Here is a 19,069-nt window from a genome sequence, read left to right on the forward strand (position 1 = left end):
CTTCTGCTCTCTGACAAAGAAATAAAATCTTTAAAAAAAAAAATTAATCCTTTCATTTGCAACTATATAGCCTGCCAACATCCATGAATTTCAGAGTGGAGAGACTATCTTTGGGAACATGGGACAAGAAAGAAGATTCTAAGTGTTTTATATGTATTGGAAGTTAGTCCTTTAGGTTTGTATCTTAGACCTCTGTCTGATGAAAGTGCAATATAAGTGGCCATTTAAGTGAGATGATGGGGACATTTACTTTGTGGAGCAATGATTTAGTTTCATTTTGCTTTTCTTTATATGTATCACCGTGTTTGTATGAATCGCTAAAGAGAATAGTGTAGTTTTGCTTGTCTTTGAATTTTATGGGAATGGAATTTTAAGTATCTGTTGTGAGCCATGGAGGAAGTATTCGTAACCATGAAAAGAAAAGTTGAGCCAAAATGAGGGAGATAGTCCTGCTGAACTATTCAGCCATGTACCTATAGATAGTGCAAATTACTCTCAATAAAAGGATAAGTCCAAAAAACTCTTGCCCTTGTAATTCATCTGCAAGGGCAGTGGTCCAGATGATCTGGCATGACTGGTTAGAGCTCAGTGGACTGCAGGGTATGGGTTTCTAGGGCCTGGACCTGGATACCAGGCAGAGGGCATGCTGGGCCAGGTATTGATTAGGGCCCCAGAAAACTATAGGACCAGTGTTAATGGCAGGCCTGTAGTCCCATCCATACCATGTGGAGTCCCAAGTAGAAACCTTAGTTTGCTGGCATTGTATTCCTGATTTGTTTGGGTGATGTTTTATTTATTTATTTATTTATGCCTGCCCCCCCCTTTTGCTTTTTCCCCCCATTTCCCTTTCCTTTTTTTTTTTTTTTTTTAAGATTTTATTTATTTATTTGACAGAGAGAGATCACAAGTAGACGGAGAGGCAGGCAGAGAGAGAGAGAGAGAGAGAGAGGGAAGCAGGCTTCTTGCTGAGCAGAGAGCCCGATGTGGGACTCGATCCCAGGACCCTGAGATCATGACCTGAGCCGAAGGCAGCAGCTTAACCCACTGAGCCACCCAGGCGCCCCATTTCCCTTTCTTTTCCCATAATGTTTCTCCCTCTAATTTTACTCATGACTGATGGATGCCTTATAAGTGGTATGTATTTAAAATTTGAGTTCAGGATTTCAAGGTAATGAACATTTCCATCATCCCCAAATTTTCTTTGTAATCCATCTCCCGCCCCGGTTCCCTGGCAATCATTGAGGCTACAGATTTATTTACAGCTTCATGAAATTGATATACATAGAGTCACACAGGATACTTTTTTGCTTCTCTTCTTTCACTCATCATAACACACTTTGAGATGTGCATCATCTATTGTTCTCTGTATTATTTTTCATTTTTACTGTTGATTAGTATTTCATTGTATGGATAAACCACAATTCATTTATCCTTTTACTGTTTGATGGGAATTTGGGTGGCTGCCAGCTTTCTAAGTAAAGCTGCTGTCACTCTTAATGTACAAGTCTTTTTGTGATGTGTTTTCATTTCTCCTAGGTAAATAACCCAGGAATGGAACGTTGGGGTCATGGGGTTGGTAACGTTTAACTTTAGAAGAAACTGCCAAACTGTTTTCTGAAGTGGTTGTATCATTTTACATACCATCTAGCAGTGTAGTGTATGAGAGTTCCAGTTCCTTTGCACTCTTGTCAGCAGTTGGTATGACTAGTCTTCATAATTTTATCCATTTTGATAGGTATGTAGTGAAATCTCATACTTTTAATTTGCATTTTCGTGATGACTGCTGATGTTAAACATCTTTTCATGTGCTTATTGACCGTTTGTGTTTCTTCCTTTGTGAGTTGCTTATTGAGACTGTTTTTTAGTTTGGGTCCCATGACCACCCCACATTCAGATTTTAAAAAATTTGTTTGAGTAATCTCTGCGCCCAAGCTGGGCTGGAACTCCTAACCCTGAGATCAAGAGTCTCATACTTTTCCAGCTGAGCCAGCTCGGGGCCCCATGTACTTATAACTAAGATTTGTTACAGCAGTATGGTAAGGATGTGAAGCCTAGTCACAAGGGGAAAAGACGCAGGTGTAGCCTGAAGGAATCTATACTGCCGGTTTCTGTATGCTCTCTTCCTTATGTGAGGCATCACATAAAGTGCCTTTTTCCCCAGCATTGAAGATGTAGTAGCAGATAGGCACTATTTCTGCCCAGGGATGCCTGTTAGAGTCTCACACCCAAGGATTTTATTGGGGGCTGGTACCTTTTGTCTAGCACATACTTAAACTTCCAGACTCCCCCAAAGGAAAGCAGGTATTCATCATAAACCACCACATTGTTTGTGCAAATAGTCTAGGCTCAGGGAACCACGCTTTTTGAACCAGTTGACTAGGAATACTTTTAAGGGCAGATTCCCAGATGTTAGCCAAGGGCCAGTTGGCAAGCAGGCCTTTCTGAGGATAGTCCTCTCAGGCCTGCTCTGTTAATTCTTCTCTGCACAGTTTTGTTGTATGTGTGTTTTTTTTTTTTTTTTAATTAAAAAAATTCTTTATGTATTTTGCATTTAGGTCCTTTATAATATATCTGTTGCAAATATTTTCTCCCAGTTTGGGATTTGACTTTTTGTTTTCTTACCATTGTCTTCCCAAGAACAAATGTTTTGAATTTTGATGGAGTCCAATTTATTGATTTCTGTGATTTGTGCTTTATTTGTTCAGGGAAACCTTTGCATATCCCAGAGTCACAGACTGTTTCCTGTATTTTCTTCTAGAAATTTTATAATTCTAGGTTTTATGTGTTTTGGGTTAATTTTTATGTATAGTAAGGGCTCATGTTCTCTTTTCAGTATGGATATCGAGTTATTTTATTTTATTATTATTATTTTTAAAGATTTTATTTATTTGACAGAGAGAGAGAGAGGCGCAGGCAGAGAAAGAGGGAGAAGTAGGCTCTCTGCTTCCTATGTGGGGCCTGGTCCATGATACCTGGACTCCAGGATCATGACCCTAGCCGAAGGCAGACACTTAACCCGGTGAGCCTTGCAGGTGCCCCATATCAAGTAGTTTTAGAGCTACCATTTGTTGTAAAGATATTTTTTCTTCTTTGAATTCTCTTAGCACTTCAGCTGAAAATTAGTTGACCAGATGTGTGAGTGTGTATCTGAGTGGTTTTTGCTATTGATTGAAATGTACATGTTTTCGTTAATACCATGTTTTTGAGTACTGTAACTTTATGACAAGTTCCCCTCCCCAACCTTTATGCTTTTAATTTCTTTTTCTTGCCCCATTTTACTGGGTAGCGCTTCTGACTCAACATCATATAGAAATGGTTAAGACAGGGGGCTCCTGGCTGGCTCAGTTGGTAGAGCATGTGGCTCTTGATTTAGGAGTTGTGAGTGTGAGCCCCACATAAGGTGTAGAGATCACTAAAAAAGAAATGTTTAAGACAGGAATTCTAACCTTATTCTTGTTAATGGAAAACAAGTTTTGCACTATTAAATATGATAGTAGCTGTAAGTTTTTCATATGTGATCTTAATTCAGATTGTGGAAGTTCCCTAGTATGCCTGGTTAGCTAAGAGCTTTTAATGCACATGACTGTTGGATTTTATCATGTGCTTTTTCTGCATCTTCTGAGATGATCAAGAGGTTTTTCTTATATTCTATTGATATGATGAGCTTCATTCACTCATTTTTCAGTTCATCAACCTGGTATTCCAGGGTAAACCCTACTTAATCATGATACGTTATCATTTTTATGTATAATGGACCTTAATTTGCTACTTCGATTTTCTCAACAGATACAGGGTTCAGATTCTCTTTATTGTGTCAGCTTTGGTAATTTGGATTTTTGAAGAAATTTTATTTATTTGACACAGAGAGAGAGAGATCACAAGTAGGCAGAGAGGCAGGCAAAGGGGGAGGGGAATCAGGCCTCCAGCTGAGCAGAGAGCCCGATGTGGGTCTTGATCCCAGGACCCTGAGATCATGACCTGAGCCAAAGGCAGAGGCTTAACCCACTGCGCCACCCAGGCGCCCCCATTCTACAGGTTTTGACAGATGTATAGTGACATAGATCCACCATTATAGTATGACACAGGATAGTTTCACTGTCCTGAAAGTCCTCTATGCTCCTCCTATTCATTCCTTCCACCCGTACTAACCTCTGACAACTATAGATCCTTTTACTGTCCATAGTTTTGCCTTTTCCTGAGGGTCATATAATTGGAATATGTAGTATGTAGTCTTTTTAGGTTGTCTACTTTCACTTAGTATTATGCCCTTGAAGGTACTCTGTGTCTTTTAATTGCTTGCTAGCCCATTTTTCTTAGCACTGAATAATATTGCATTTCTTACCAGAATTTGGTGTTGTCAGTGTTCTGGGTTTGACTATTCTATTATGGTATCTCATTCTAATTTGCAGTTCCCTGATTACAAATGATGTGGAGCATCTTTTCATCTCTTTCTTATTTTATTTTTTTAAAGATTTTACTTTAACTTTTAGATTTTCTTTTATTTTAAAGATTTTATTCATTTGAGAGGGAGAGAGAGCATGTGCACACATGATTGGGGCGGTGCAGAGGAAGAGGGAGAAAGAAACAGGCTCCTCTCCAAGCAGGGAGCCTGATGTGGGGCTCAATCCCAGGAAACCCCCCCCCCCAACCCCAAGATCATGACCTGAGCTGAAGGCAGATGCTTAACCCACTGAGCCACCTAGGTGCCCCTTAAAGATTTATTTTAAGTAATCTCTACACCCAGCGTGGGGCTCAAACTCACAACCCCAAGGACAAGAGTTGCACTCTCTCTCTCTCTCTCTTTTTTTTTTAAAGATTTTATTTATTTTATAGACAGAGATCACAAGTAGGCGGAGAGGCAGGCAGAGAGAGAGGGGGAAGCAGGCCCCCTGCCGAACAGAGAGCCCAACGTGGGGCTCAATCCCAGGACCCTGGGATCATGACCTGGGCCGAAGGCAGAGGCTTTAACCCACTGAGCCACCCAGGCACCCCAAGAGTTGCACTCTTAACCATGTGAGCCAGCCAGGCACCCCATCCCTTTCATTTTTGAAGGGCAGTTTTGCAGGATTCAAACTTTGATTGACAAGTTATTTTTTTCTTTTAGCACTTTGCCTTTATCTTTTCATTACCTTCTGGCCTTCATGGTTTCTGAATAGAAATTGGGTGTTAATGTTATTTAGAGTTCCTTGTATATGACGAGTTGCATCTCTCTCCCTGCTTTTTAGATCCTTTGTTTTTTGACAGTTTGAATATAAGGTGTCTTGGTGTGGATCTCTGATTTTATCCAGCTTGGAGGTTGTTGAATTTCCTGGATATATAAATTCACATTCTTCATAAAATTGGCATGGTTTAGCCATAATTTTTTTCAGATATTTGATGTTCTTTTCTCTCTTTTGGGAGTCGCATAATATGTATATTGGTAAATTTGGTACTGTCCCATTGGTCCCTTATACTGTGTTCATTTTTCTTCATTCCTTTTTCTTTCCTCTAGGATGGTTTCTATCAATTTTTTTTTCCCCTCTGAATGGCCCATACCTCCCTATTTCTTTTTTGTATGCTCTGTAATTTTTTTGTTAAAAACAGGGCAGTTAGTGTGTTTTAATGTGCTAATAACTCTGGTAGATAGATTCTCTCCCATGTCCAAGGATTGCTGTTGTTGCTTGATGAATGCTGCAGACATTTGTTTGTGGAATTTTCCGAAATGCTTTTGTAAAGACTATATTCTTTGTCAGTGCTGTCATTGATGTTTCTGTGCTGTTATTTTTCATGGCCAGCAAGTTATCTTTCAGAGATTTCCTTTTTTTTTTTTTTTTTTTACTTTTGTTAGAAGATGTTTTGTGTATTGTATCAGCATTTTTAGTTGTCAGCTGGACAATTCTGGATACTTAGCCCAGTATATTTCCTGTAATGATTTTTTAAGCCTCATTTTAGGTTTTAGAGATCAGAGATAAAGTATAGGTCTTTTTAATCTGACTTGAATCAGAAGTCTTGAGAAAGTTTAAAAGCTGTTGATTTTGCCATAATAAAGCTCATTCATTTCTTAAATTGAAATAATGTAACATGGAATTGCCTCAGATCAGTTTCTGGAACCAGGTGTTATGAAAGAACCCTGGGCTTAGGAGTTAAATAGCTATGTCCTAGCCCTCTCACCCTGGGGGAAGGTACTTTCACCTGTACTACTACTGGGAAAGTGTTTCTTGCTCTACTGACACTATGATGTAACTGTGGGAGACAAGATATGGGATAGTAAAAGCTCTGAGAAATTAGAAGTGGTATTTAGTACTTAACATGAAAAATAGATTGTTAGCTTGTTCTAGCAGTTTTCTTGGTTAAAGTGAAAATGTAGATATAAGGTAGACATGTTGTTTGAACATTTATTATACTAGTTTGCCATCGCCTCCAGCTCTTAAGGAAGGTCCCAAAGAGCTAGCTGGATCTTCTGTTTCAGCTCAACTCATATCTGAGAACAATGTATTTTATGTAAACCTGAGGACTAACAAAATGTTGTAGTGTCCTTTGAATTGAAGCCAAATTTTATCAATTAAATATTGCTAAGATTTGCTTTACTTTCCTACTCACTGCAAGTGTTTAGTATGTATTTATTGACATGACTTTGTTTGGATGTTGGTGACTGTCTCAAAGATAGGAAGAGTGAAAGGCTGTTATTGAAGTTAGCTGGAGAACTGAACAATATTTACTTCACGAAATTGATCTTTTCTTAAAATACCTCCAAAAATGTAAAGCAGTGCTGACATTTTAAAGCAATGGTCAGAAAACTTGGTGAAATTACTGCTTCTCAAAAGGAGGTACATTGAGATGGATACACTAATTTTCAGGAATGTGCATTACATTTTTTTGGAATTTATTTTCAAACTGTTAGAGGAACTTAATACATTTTAATATATAACTTTGGAATACATGTAAATACTTTGAAGGTAAAATTTACTGTCAGAGCCATTTCTACAAATGAGGTTGGGTAGTATAATTTTGGGACATTTTAGATGAGTCACAGTCCATAGGCTCTCTCTCTCGGACACTTCGGAATTTCTATCCAGTAAATCTGATTGACTTCACGGCAGAGATTCTCATGAACTTGGTCAGTCTGGTGTAATGGAAAGAATCTGGGCCTGAGAACTTTGGCAGTTGATTTCCTTCATTTGATTTAGTAAACCATGCTGTGTGGTAAATAAGTTTTAGGGAGAAGGAAATTGATAAGAAGAGGCCTATAATTATCAGAAAAAGGGATTGGACCTGATTATTGGTTTTGTAATTGTTCCTTGCAGAACTCACTCCCCTGAGGGACTGAGGGAACTGAGGTGTTCCTTGCAGAGCACCTCAAGGACTGAGGGACCTTGGGGAGGTCCAAGAGGAATCTGTTGCTTTCAAGTTTCTCACTTTGAACAGTTTTTCCTGATAGACTTCTTTCTGGGCTTTCTGCTCCTGAAAGAGTTCTTTGGCAAAGATACATTAGAAAACTGTTAGAATTCAGTGAATGTGATGATTCCTCCAACTTTGGGTATTTTATGCTCTGTGCCTGAGAATAGTATTGTTCTGCTAAGATCATGCAAAATTCTAGGGCGTTTTGGATTTTTCTTTTTTTCTCTTGACTTCAGGGAATAAAAATGTAATTAAGATTTCTGTGTATTTGAGTTTTGGAATGTCAGCACTTCCTTCAGTGGAATTTTACCTGGAAGTCCTATTGGCCTGGGGTGAGAATTTGCTTTTTAAGGCAGTCCAGAGAACCTGATAAATTTAGGACCAATTATTATGTTAAATTGTCATGGGGTTCCTGAGTGGTTAGTTAAGTTCCAAACTCGAATTATCTTGAGATGGAAGCTTGTTACCTTCTTTGCTGGCAGGTATTTTTTTCTAGCTCATCCTTTCCCTCCTCTGTGCAGTGAGCGTGTCGATAGTCCTGGCTGTCCCTGTGTGTATGGCTGGTGATTGCCTTAGTTCTGATGTCCTCCCTCGCTTAGGTCTGTAATCTTTTTTTCCCCTGTCCTGCCTGCCTTGATGGGGAAGCCCTGGCCTTTATCTTATCAACGTTGTCATTACTTGCTAGTTTAGTCTCATCATCCCCACCCCCTATCACCCTAGCGTGGGATTTCTTTTTTATGCCTCAGAAGATTAACACTTTGACTTTTAGTTTGATTTTTTGTCTTCTTTGATTTTTGCATCTAGGGGTTTGATTTCTTCCTAGAGATCCAGTTGTACATTTAAAATAAAGTCTGTGGGCGCCTGGGTGGCTCAGTTGGTTAAGCGACTGTGTTCAGCTCAGGTCATGATCCTGGAGTCCCAGGATCAAGTCCTGCATCAGGCTCCCAGCTCCATGGGGAGTCTGCGTCTTCCTCTGACCTTCTCCTCGCTCATGCTGTCTCTCAAACAAATAAATAAAATCTTTAAATAAATAAATAAATAAATAAATAAATAAATAAATAAATAAATAAAATACAGTCTGTTATAGTTTGTCCAGCATGCATTTGAAGTGGTAGGGTTTTCTGGTTATTCAGCCTGTCATATTGGTGGAGGCAGGAACACTTTTCATCTGTAAAATGGGATAAAGAGAGTCAACTTTGTAGGATAGTTGTGAGGAGTAAACGAGGTACGTTATTTTCATCTAAGATGCCAATACTACAGAATTGCCACGACTTGTGCATTTTCAGATAAATGGCAAGTTGTCAGTGATGTATGTATAGTGCTTCAGGGTAAATTTAAATTCTCTGTAATTGGTGGCAATGATAATACTTTTTGTTCTCCCCAAGAATAAGAGTACTGCAGCAATAATTAGCTATGATTAGTGGTGCTAATTATAAGACTGTTACAGTTTCTCTTATTAATAACATTGGGAAAAATTTCTAGAAAGCACTATCTGAACTCCAGAGCAGTTAAAGTACACAGAGAAATGTGTGGAATATTTGATTGTCATTTTTTGTGAGGTAAAAAGGTTCTGGAGTCTAAGCAACGTGCCTTTTTTCCCCACAGCTTTTCTTTCTTTCTTTTTTTTTTTTTTTTAAGATTTTATTTATTTATTTAACAGACAGAGATCACAAGTAGGCAGAGAGGCAGGCAGAGAGAGAGAGGAGGAAGCAGGCTCCCCGCTGAGCAGAGAGCCCGACGTGGGGCTCTATCCTAGGACCCTGGGATCATGACCTGAGCCGAAGGCAGAGGCTTTAACCCACTGAGCCACCCAGGCGCCCCACCCCACAGCTTTTCAAGGTGTGAAGATGACATTGTGATTTTCTGTGAACTTTCTTGATGTCTTGGACATTCCCAGTTTCTGTTCCTTTATTCACTTTCTCATACTTACTTTATTGCACCATCATATTGACTAATAGATCAGAACACGGCATTATAGATGTGTATGTTCTATCTACACAGGTATACATCCTCCTCCTTTTTTCCAATTAAGATGAATTGCCATTAATAAATAAGCCAGAGAAATAAATAAGGACACTATGGTACAAATTTTAAGCACTTTTATGTATTTCGGTTAGTTCTGTCTTTTTTTCTGGGTTTCATCAGCTCAGCAGAATTTTAGGTGGGTTATAAATAGGTAGGATGAGACCACTTACGTACATCCAGAATAAGATGAGATTAATTTTCCAAAGAGTTAACCAGAGATAGAACAGCTTATCAAAAGCAGTGTAGTCACACTGCTGGGAATAGAAGCAGCCTGTTAGAGCTGTCCTTGATCCCCAGACTCTGATTGGGGTGTGTAGCTACTGAGATAACTCAGGCAAAGCAGCATCTTGCTGGCTCTGGAAAGCTCAAGTTTTGGAAACCTCTTGCCCTTTTATTCTTTAAGTTTTTCAGTACTAATCAAGAGGAATTTACAATGAACAGTCCATGCTGTTCCTTCAGAGAACGTCTAAGTACATGAGTTTTTGTATTCGAATTACATCCAGTGTCAGTTAGGGTAGGGCCTCTTCAGGGTGGGGGTGATTGGGCTGAGGGTTGGGAGAGGGGATGCAGTCAGGACCCCATGGGTGACCCTGTGAAGTCTCTTGTCTCTGCCACCAACTTGCTGCCCCCGGATTCTGATTGACTACTTTTTTATCCGGGTGATTTTGATACTGAGCTTATCCTTAGGACCAGAGTCCCAAATCCATTCCCATGCAGGCTCTAAGAATCCTTGATGTGTGGTGAGTGTCCCTTTTTGGTTTTTTCCTGTCACATCTTTATGGACTTAATGTTTTCTTTTTTGCCCTTCATTACTGGAACTGGTGCCCTTGCCAGGTCCCTGGGTTTCCCTTTTTCTTTCCCTTTATTCAGGTGATACCTCTGGAAAATTGGAAGTCTCATTTTCTACTTCACTTAACACTTGTTCCTGTAGTGGTTGATAGAAGTTAATTTGTCTGTCTTAAGCATATATCTGATATTTTAATTTCTCAAATTTATTACCTGTCCAGAAATTGGCCTTAATTTTCAATTACGTGTATAGGTGTTTTATTGTTCTGGTCTGATCAATATGTAGCATGGCTATGATTTTTTTTTTTTTTTTTGACACTTATGAGTGTTTTTTTGGTGGTGGTTTTTTGAGCTATGAGTTTTTAAATTATTTTAGTATACTTGAACTATTGAAAAAGTTTTATGGATTACCTACATTGTCAGGCACTCTGTTGAATACTGATGTTAAAGATTTGAATAGGACATTGTTCCTGTCCTCAAGGAATTCATATTAGAGATAAATGTATAAACCAGTCATTTTAGTATTAACGCTGAGTGGTTTGCATGTGCATAGTAGTGATATGCCTGTGTGGTTGGAGAGAACATTTCAGCCCAGCCTCTACAGGTTCAGGGAAGGCTCAGAACTGTTTCATTCTGCTCTTGTAGATACCTTCCAGCACATTATTCTAATTTAAGATGCCAACACTAGAAGATTTTAATAACTTGTTCATTTTCCTAGATAAATAACATGTTGTCAATGGTAAGAATTGCACCTGGATGTATTTGCTTAGGAATATGTAATGCAGCCCTTGGGGTGTACTGGGAATAGTGTTGGCAAGAAATTAGGAACTCAAACCTATGTATTTAAAAAGCAACAGGAAAACCAGAATGACTTGGAAGAGCTCATCTTAATGATTTTCTAAGTATTTTTTATTTTTTAAAATGTTTTTTATTTTTTCATTATAGTAAATATTTTAATAACTTTAAGTGTGTAGTTCAGTGGCATTATTCACATTGTTGTCCAACTGTTACTACCATCCATCTCCAGAACTTTGTCATTTTCCCAGATTGTAACTCTATACTCATTGAACCATAACTCTTCACTCTCTCCCCAACCCCTAGCAACCACTGTTCTGTTTTTTGCCTTCTTATATTTGACATTGTGGAATTCTTTTCATTATATTATTTTGTAAGAATCATTTTGAAGGAAAAAAAAATGCATGCTGTATTTCTTTTTTGGAGGGGTTTATTTCTTTTATTTATTTATTTTTAAAATTATTTTTATTAACATGTAATATATTATTTGCCCCAGGGATACAGGTCTGTGAATCATCAGGCTTGCACATTTCACAGCACTCACCATGTCACATACTCTTCACAGTGTCCATCACCCAACCACCCTCTCTCTACCCTCCCATCCCCTAGCAACCCTCAGTTTGTTTTGTGAGATTAAGAGTTTCTTGGGGCGCCTGGGTGGCTCAGTGTGTTAAGCCGCTGCCTTCGGCTCAGGTCGTGATCTCGGAGTCCTGGGATCGAGCCCCGCATCGGGCTCTCTGCTCAGCAGGGAGCCTGCTTCCTCCTCTCTCTCTGCCTGCCTCTCTGCCTGCTTGTGATCTCTCTGTCAAATAAATAAATAAAATCTTAAAAAAAAAAAAAGAGTTTCTTAAGGTTTGTCTCCCTCCCGATCCCATCTTGTGCATGCTGTATTTCTGATACTTTCATCTTATTAGCATATTTGATGATCAATTTATATGAAACTTTTACTTCCATAGTGTAGAAGTCATTCAGCATTTGATTTATTTGATCATTACTTTTATAATCCACAAAGTGCACATCTCTTTCAAATTATTGCACAGATTTTAGCTATAATTTTACATACAATTAACACTGTGTTTCATGGTCATTAAAATATTATCACAAGAGTTCAGTTGTAATTTTTGCATAATTTAAGTGAGGGACCTAATTTGGGAACAAAGTCTAATGTATACCAATATTTCTTATTCTACAGGAAAATCATATTGTTGGAAATTATGTTTTACTGGGATTTTATACATTTTAAAAATCACATTTTATATTTATCAGTGGGGTTTGTAGTGTATCAATATTTTCTGTCCATTAGTGTTTCCTGCTGAAACATTTTGATTTTTCTTTTGTATATCTTGTTTTTAAGAGACTGTTTACTAAAAGAGTAATAATTGAATTAAAAGAATTTTTAATTCGCTTTTGGAAAAAATTTCCTTATATCTTATTTGGTTCCAGAAAGTATATAATGAGGTTAAGCTACCAGTTTATAACTTTTGAGTTTATAAAACTTTGAATTCAGACATGACTAATTTTGTCAGAACTTTTATTTTTCTCATGTGTAACTTCTTTCATTTTTAGGCAAAATGTTTCATGGATTTCAAAGCTGGAGGCACCTTGTGTCACATTCTTGGGGCTGCTTACAAGTATAAAAATGAACAGGGATGGTAAGTTTTCGTGTTTATTTGTATGTCTTGATGTGATATTTAAATTATTTAATGTTAAATCGTCTGCCTTCTTTGTATAGTGTTAGAGAATTCTAAAAGCACATTATAATTAATGTGCAAAGTGGAAGCTTTGTTTGGTTTTCTGGTTTACTTTGTACCTACATCCAGGAGAAATCTTGAACAATTTTTCCATTTATTAGGCAAATTACTTCTCAATAGTTGTATCTAGATAATAGGTGAGTGTGTATTCTTAGCAAATTAGAAGGTTGGCTCACTGTGAAATATATAAATGGGTATTGTGAACTTAACGTTGTGCTAAAAAACAGCAGTTTAAGTGTTTTCGTGAGCCAGGCCTTCAGAATGAGAGATGTCTAGTGTGCTGTCCTTGGGACACAGACGAGAGGAACCCAGCTCAGGAGTACAGACCATTCCTCCGGCAATGGTACAGCTAGGATGGAGTCATTGCTGCTGTTCTTGGAATGTTGCATTTTTCCTTCACTCTCCTCTTTCCCTTTTCTCACCCTGTCTCTCTTGGTGCTTTATCTCTTGAGCTCTGGAGTTTCTGCCACCTCTGTGTGGGACCTTCAGCTGCTGAGACTAGTGAGGGTTTCATGGTAATGGTTCCAAAGTTCAGGGAGGGCGGGGAGTCCCTTCACAGGCAGGGGATTGAAGGGGGTGCTGTGGGGAGTTGACTTGAAGTCGTTTTGAGGTTTTAGTTGTGTTTATGTGAAGTGCAGTCTTAGCATCTTTCTAGGAGAATACGCATGTAATTTGGGTAGTTTAAAATATGGCTGCGGGCGCCTGGGTGGCTCAGTGGGTTAAGCCGCTGCCTTCGGCTCAGGTCATGATCTCGGAGTCCTGGGATCGAGCCCCGCATCGGGCTCTCTGCTCTCTCGGGGAGCCTGCTTCCTCCTCTCTCTCTGCCTGCCTCTCTGCCTGCTTGTGATCTCTCTGTCAAAAAAAAAAAAAAAAAAAAAAATATGGCTGGAAAGGGGCGCCTGGTGGCTCAGTGGGTTGAAGCCTCTGCCTTCGGCTCGGGTCGTGATCCCGGGGTCCTGGGCTCTGTGCTTGGTGGGGAGCCTGCTTTCTCCTCTCTCTCTCTCTCTGCTTGCCTCTCTGCCTACTTGTGATCTCCGTCTGTCAAATAAATAAATAAAAAAATCTTAAAAAAAAAATATGGCTGGAAAAAATATGGCTGGAAAAGGCAAGTAAGTGCTCACATTGATAAATAAGGACAAGTTTGTAAGTAAATGATTTATTTACAGTGAATAGCAAGTGATACAGACTTTGTGTATTTGCTGAACTTTTTATGTGTGGGTGTGTGCTTAATAGATAGCGGATAATTGATGCAATGAGCACAAGAATGTTGTCACCAGATGTGGCTGCTGTTTTGCACCTCTGCTTCTGGCTGTGGTGTTGGGACTCTTACAGGGTGTTCCGTGAGCTAGGATTGACAGCATGTCTAACTACTCTCGGATATGATTCGTACCCTACCGTTAGCTCTAGGTTCCCACCTGGGACTCTCTTATTTTCTTGTTCATTTTGTGTCCTAAATCCCGAGGTGTACTCGAGGACAGTCTCAAAGTGAGATGACTTCTAAGTCACCTCTTCTGGAACTTGCTTGTTCCGGAACATGCACAGTGCAATGGAATATTTTTAGGTGAAAGAGTTTAGAAGGATATGTAAAGTAAGATGTCTTTAAATTGAAAGGGAGGCCAAGAAAGAAATAAAGGTTAAAGTTGAAGACTTTAAGAGGAGTGAGGAGTAAAAATTTTTCCAAGTCTTGGGGCGCCTGGGTGGCTCAGTGGGTTAAGCATCTGCCTTTGGCTCAGGTCATGGTCCTAGGGTCTTGGGATCAAGTCTCACATTGGCTCTCTGCTCAGCGGGGAGCCTGCTTCTCCCTCTATTTCTGCCTGCCTCTCTGCTTGTGATCTCTCTCTGTCAAATAAATAAATAAAATCTTAGAGAAAAAAAAAAAGAATTTTTCCAAGTCTTTTACTCACTGTACCAGAATCCTCCCCTTTCTGGTGTCATTAGACACTTAGTTGTCGTGCACACTCACCCCTCCCCCAGACTTACATGCTTGCAGGGAGTGGATCACTTACAGTCTGACCGTGCATATTTTAGTGACCACCCACCCATTTGAAAGTCTGAATAGTGGCCTGTTATCTTGACAGTGCCTCCAGCTTTGCCCAGGCCTAGCATACCCCTGTGAACCTCGTTTGTGTTCTCCAGTTAACCTCACAGTCTATCTCCAAAGTTTGCTCATTTCCTTCTAATGGCCAAATGTTTTCTTTTTCTCTTGTTTCTGTTTGGTTCTTTCTTACTTCCTGCTTTCTTTCAGCTTTCAGTGATGTCAAGCTGGCTTATCACTTATGAGGTTAAGTGGGAACACTGAACAGACAATACAGATTAAGATTCCAGAGTGTTTGAATGTGATCTTTCTGCATGTCTCTAAATAGTCAGAAGTGAGTGCCTTATTTGTAGGTTTATGTTAAAGGAGAAAACTTTGGGCTAACGTTATATATAGTTGTATATTACTGAGGGATACCAAACCGGGGGATTTTGACATCCTATAGAAATCTGATAAACATTTCCTGAAGTAGAGATTAAATACAGCCAAACTCAACTCAATAAATGTCAGTGTCCTCCTGCAGAGTGATTAGAATCCTGTTTATTCTTACAGTTCTGTACGGATTACTGTGCATTGTAATCCTGTTTCATGCCTTTTAAAGAGATGATTGATTTAAAATATTTTGTGTTTTATTAGTTTTGGTTGACAGTGGTGAACCTAGGCTTAGTTAACAAAGTTCAGGATTTGTCTTAATGTGAGAAGTGGCCTTTTATTTTTACCTGTGACACAATTTGCTGCCAGCATTTATTTCTTGCAGATATGCCCAGACCTACTTTTCTTTCTACTTTTATTCCCTGCCTTCGAAGTCTCCTTCTGATTTTCATTTTTTAGATATTACCACAATAAGTCTCGGGTAATGGCTTTCAAACTTAAGGATCACTTGAATCTCTTGGAATACTTTTTTTTTTTTTTTTTTTTAGGATCTTATTTATTTATTTGACAGAGAGATAGCCAGTGAGCCCAAGTGGGGAGGGTGGGGGATGGCAGAGGGAAGAGGAAGGAGCAGGGAGCCCGTTGTGGGACTCCATCCCAGGATCCTGGGATTATGACCTGAGTTGAAGGCAGGCCCTTAACTGATCTGGATCACCCAGATGCCCCCACTTGAAATACTTTTTTAAAAATATAGATTACTGGGCTTCATGGACATACGTTGTTAACTATTAAGTGTAGTATGAAAACTAAAAATCTGTATTTTCAAAAAGTACTGTAAATGGTTGTCAGGCCTTACTTTGAGAAATGCTGGGTAGTGAGGCTGTCATTCTAGCACAAACATGGTTTAGATCTTTTTTTTTTTTTAAGATTTTATTCATTTATTTGACACACAGAGATCACAAGTAGGCAGGTGGGGGGGGGAAGCAGGCTCCCTGCTGAGCAGAGAGCCCGATGCAGGGCTCAATCCCAGGACCCTGAGACCAGGACCCAAGCGGAAGGCAGAGGTTTAACCCACTGAGCCACCCAGGCTGAAGAATTATCCTTTTTATAGCATATTTTAAAACGGCCATCTAGCTTTTAAATTTTTAAAAAATAATATAGCAAGAATCCAGACCACCTTAATTATCCCCAAAGTCACATTCCTAGCAGGATATGATTTGTTGTCTGCTTCTACGTAGTAGACCTCCCTCCCTGCATATATGCCTACCTGTTTCAGGCTGTTTTATCTGTAGGGTATTTGCCCCCCTTTTGGAGTATGGCATACAGGACCATCCTTCTGTTGCTGGTCTCCATGGTTTTGTAGCTTGCCATTATTATAAGCCCCCTTATGCTTGAGGCCAACTTCCCACAAAACTGTTCTGCTATACCGTTGTCTGCTTTTCGTCATGCTCCCAGCTCAGTGCATTTTTGTCTTTTCCTTTCCAAGTTTGCTCCTGAAGCCCTTCACACCACTTTCCAAGGAATTAAACTCATTCTCCAGGATCCTTTGTTGATTATTTTTATTTAACTATATTTTCTATCTGAGGCTGAGGATGAGGAGAGAACATCCCTAACGATAAGCAAGAGGCACAGAATTGGAGCAATAAAGCTAATGAGGGCCCTTTTGACAGACAGTATTGCCTTTGATTGAAAGGCTGCCACGAGACATTGCCTGGCAGAATGCCAGAGGGAAACAAAGCAGAAGACTCATTATTAATTAGTAAGCCGTCAATGAAGTGCTCATATTTACATCTTAAATGACCAAACGTTTTAAAAGCCAGAGAATTACATGTTCATGTGTTGTCTCTTCTAGTTCTCTGCATTAAGATTCAAAAGGCTTTATAATTGTAGTTTTATTTATTTATTTATTTATTTTTAAAAGATTTTATTTATTTATTTGACAGACAGAGGTCACAAGTAGGCAGAGAGGCAGGCAGAAGGAGAGAGAGGGGGAAGCAGGCTCCCTGCTGAGCAGAGAGCCCGATGCGGGGCTCGATCCCAGGACCCTGGGATCATGACCTGAGCTGAAAGCAGAGGCTTAACCCACTGAGCCACCCAGGCGCCCTATAATTGTAGTTTTAATTTGCATTTCCCTTATGTGTAGGTTTGAGCAACTTTCTATATTGTATAAAGTAAAATTTAAATACTCTTGGTAATTTCAAAATAAGAGATTAAATCTTTCAACTAGAGGTTATACTATATTTACTTGAGTTTATTTCAGTTTTTCTTTTTCAAGATTTTTTAATTAATTAATTAATTAATTAAGAGCACGAGTGGGGGAGGGGCAAAAGGAGAGGGAGAGACCCACCCTCAGGCAGAACCCGACCCTTGCTTTCCTGACCCTGAGATCACCATCTCCGCTGAAACCAAGAGTCAGACGCTTAACCGACTGAGCCACCCAGGTGCCCCGTTTCAGTTTTTCACAATATCTGTATATTTTAAATACTTTTTTTTGCTTACATAGCAAATTGCTGAATCAGGAAAAAGCTTTACTCTGTTGTGTTATGAAATCATTGGTAAACCATTTTAGTTTATTATGGAAAATAGAAACTATAAAAGAGAGAATAATATAATGAACTGCCATTTACAACTTCATGCACCTTCAATTTTATGTAATTTCATTTGTAAATATTCACTGTTTGTTTCTAAAAGCATAGGATTTTTTTTTAAAAGCATAGGATTTTGCGGGGGATTTTGAGGGGAAGAGGGGGAGAGATAGAGAATTCTAAGGGATGCAGGGTTTGATCTTTACAACCCTGAGATCATGATCTGAGCTGAAATCAGTAGTTGAACATTTAACCAACTGAGCCATCTAGGCGCCTCATGGGATTTTTTTTTTAGGTAATCTCTGTGCCCAGGATGGGGTTCTGAGATCAAGAGTTGCATGCTCTACCCACCGAGCCAGCCAGGTGCGGCTAAAGAGCTTAGGTCTTTGTATACATTCATTCATTCATTTATTTATTTATTATATGCAGGCTGCATGCCAGGTGTGGAGCTCAACTTGGGGCTTGAACACATGACTCTGAGTCAAGACCTGAGCTGAGATCCAGACAGAGTCAGGCGCCTGACTGACTGAGCCAGCAAGGTGCCCTGGAATAGGATTTTTTTTTTTTTTTAAAGACTTTGTTTATTTATTTGACAGAGATCACAAGTAGGCAGAGAGGCAGGCAGAGAGAGAGAGAGCAAGGGAAACAGGCTCTCTGCTGAGCATAGAGCCCGATACGGGCCTCGATCCCAGGACCCTGGGATCATGACCTGAGCCGAAAGCAGAGGCTTTAACCCACTGAGCCACCCAGGCGCCCTGGAATAGGATTTTTTATAAAGCATTATAACAGTGCCATTGTCACAACTAAGAAAATTATCAATAATTTTTCAGTGTTATTAAATACCCGCTTAGTGTTCAAGCTTCCCTGATTATTTCATGGATGGTTTTTATGTTAATTCATATTTTTATATTAACGTATTTTTTATTAATTTATATTAATAAGTATTCAAAGAAGATTCATACATGACATTTGGTTGATGTGTCTCTTTCAGGAAATTGGGGCACCCGGGTGGGTTAATAGGTTAAGATTCCAGCTCTTGATTTTGGCTCAGGTCATGATCTCAGGGTTATGAGATCATGGAGCCTGCTTTAGATTCTCTCTCCCTTTCTCCTTGCCCCTCTCCCCCCTTAAAAAATAAAAAGAAAATTAATAGTTTTCCTCCTGGTCTCTCTTCCCCCTCTTACCCTCGCCAGTTATTTTTTTTACAAAAGTAAGTTGTCTTGTAGACTTCTGTGTTCTAGATTTTGCTAATATGTTCCGTAGGATATCGTTTAACATAGTCTTCTAAATTTCTCGTAAAGTGGAGTTAGAGCTAGATGCTTAGTCTGATTCAGTCTTTTTTT

General features: G+C 39.3%; 1 protein-coding gene across 3 annotated transcripts in view; it reads left to right on the forward strand.

Moving 5' to 3' along the window:
- The window catches only part of SMARCC1 (SWI/SNF related, matrix associated, actin dependent regulator of chromatin subfamily c member 1), a 176,743-nt gene that overhangs the window by 14,801 nt on the left and 142,873 nt on the right, over positions 1-19,069 (forward strand). For all 3 annotated transcript variants that reach the window (XM_047695163.1, XM_047695168.1, XM_047695176.1), the window contains exon 3: positions 12,550-12,635. In XM_047695163.1, coding sequence (XP_047551119.1) covers positions 12,550-12,635 — 86 coding nt within the window. The remainder of the gene's footprint in view (positions 1-12,549; positions 12,636-19,069) is intronic.

The sequence above is a fragment of the Lutra lutra genome, chromosome 1, assembly GCF_902655055.1.
Source record: "Lutra lutra chromosome 1, mLutLut1.2, whole genome shotgun sequence".
Taxonomy (NCBI): Eukaryota; Metazoa; Chordata; class Mammalia; order Carnivora; family Mustelidae; genus Lutra; species Lutra lutra.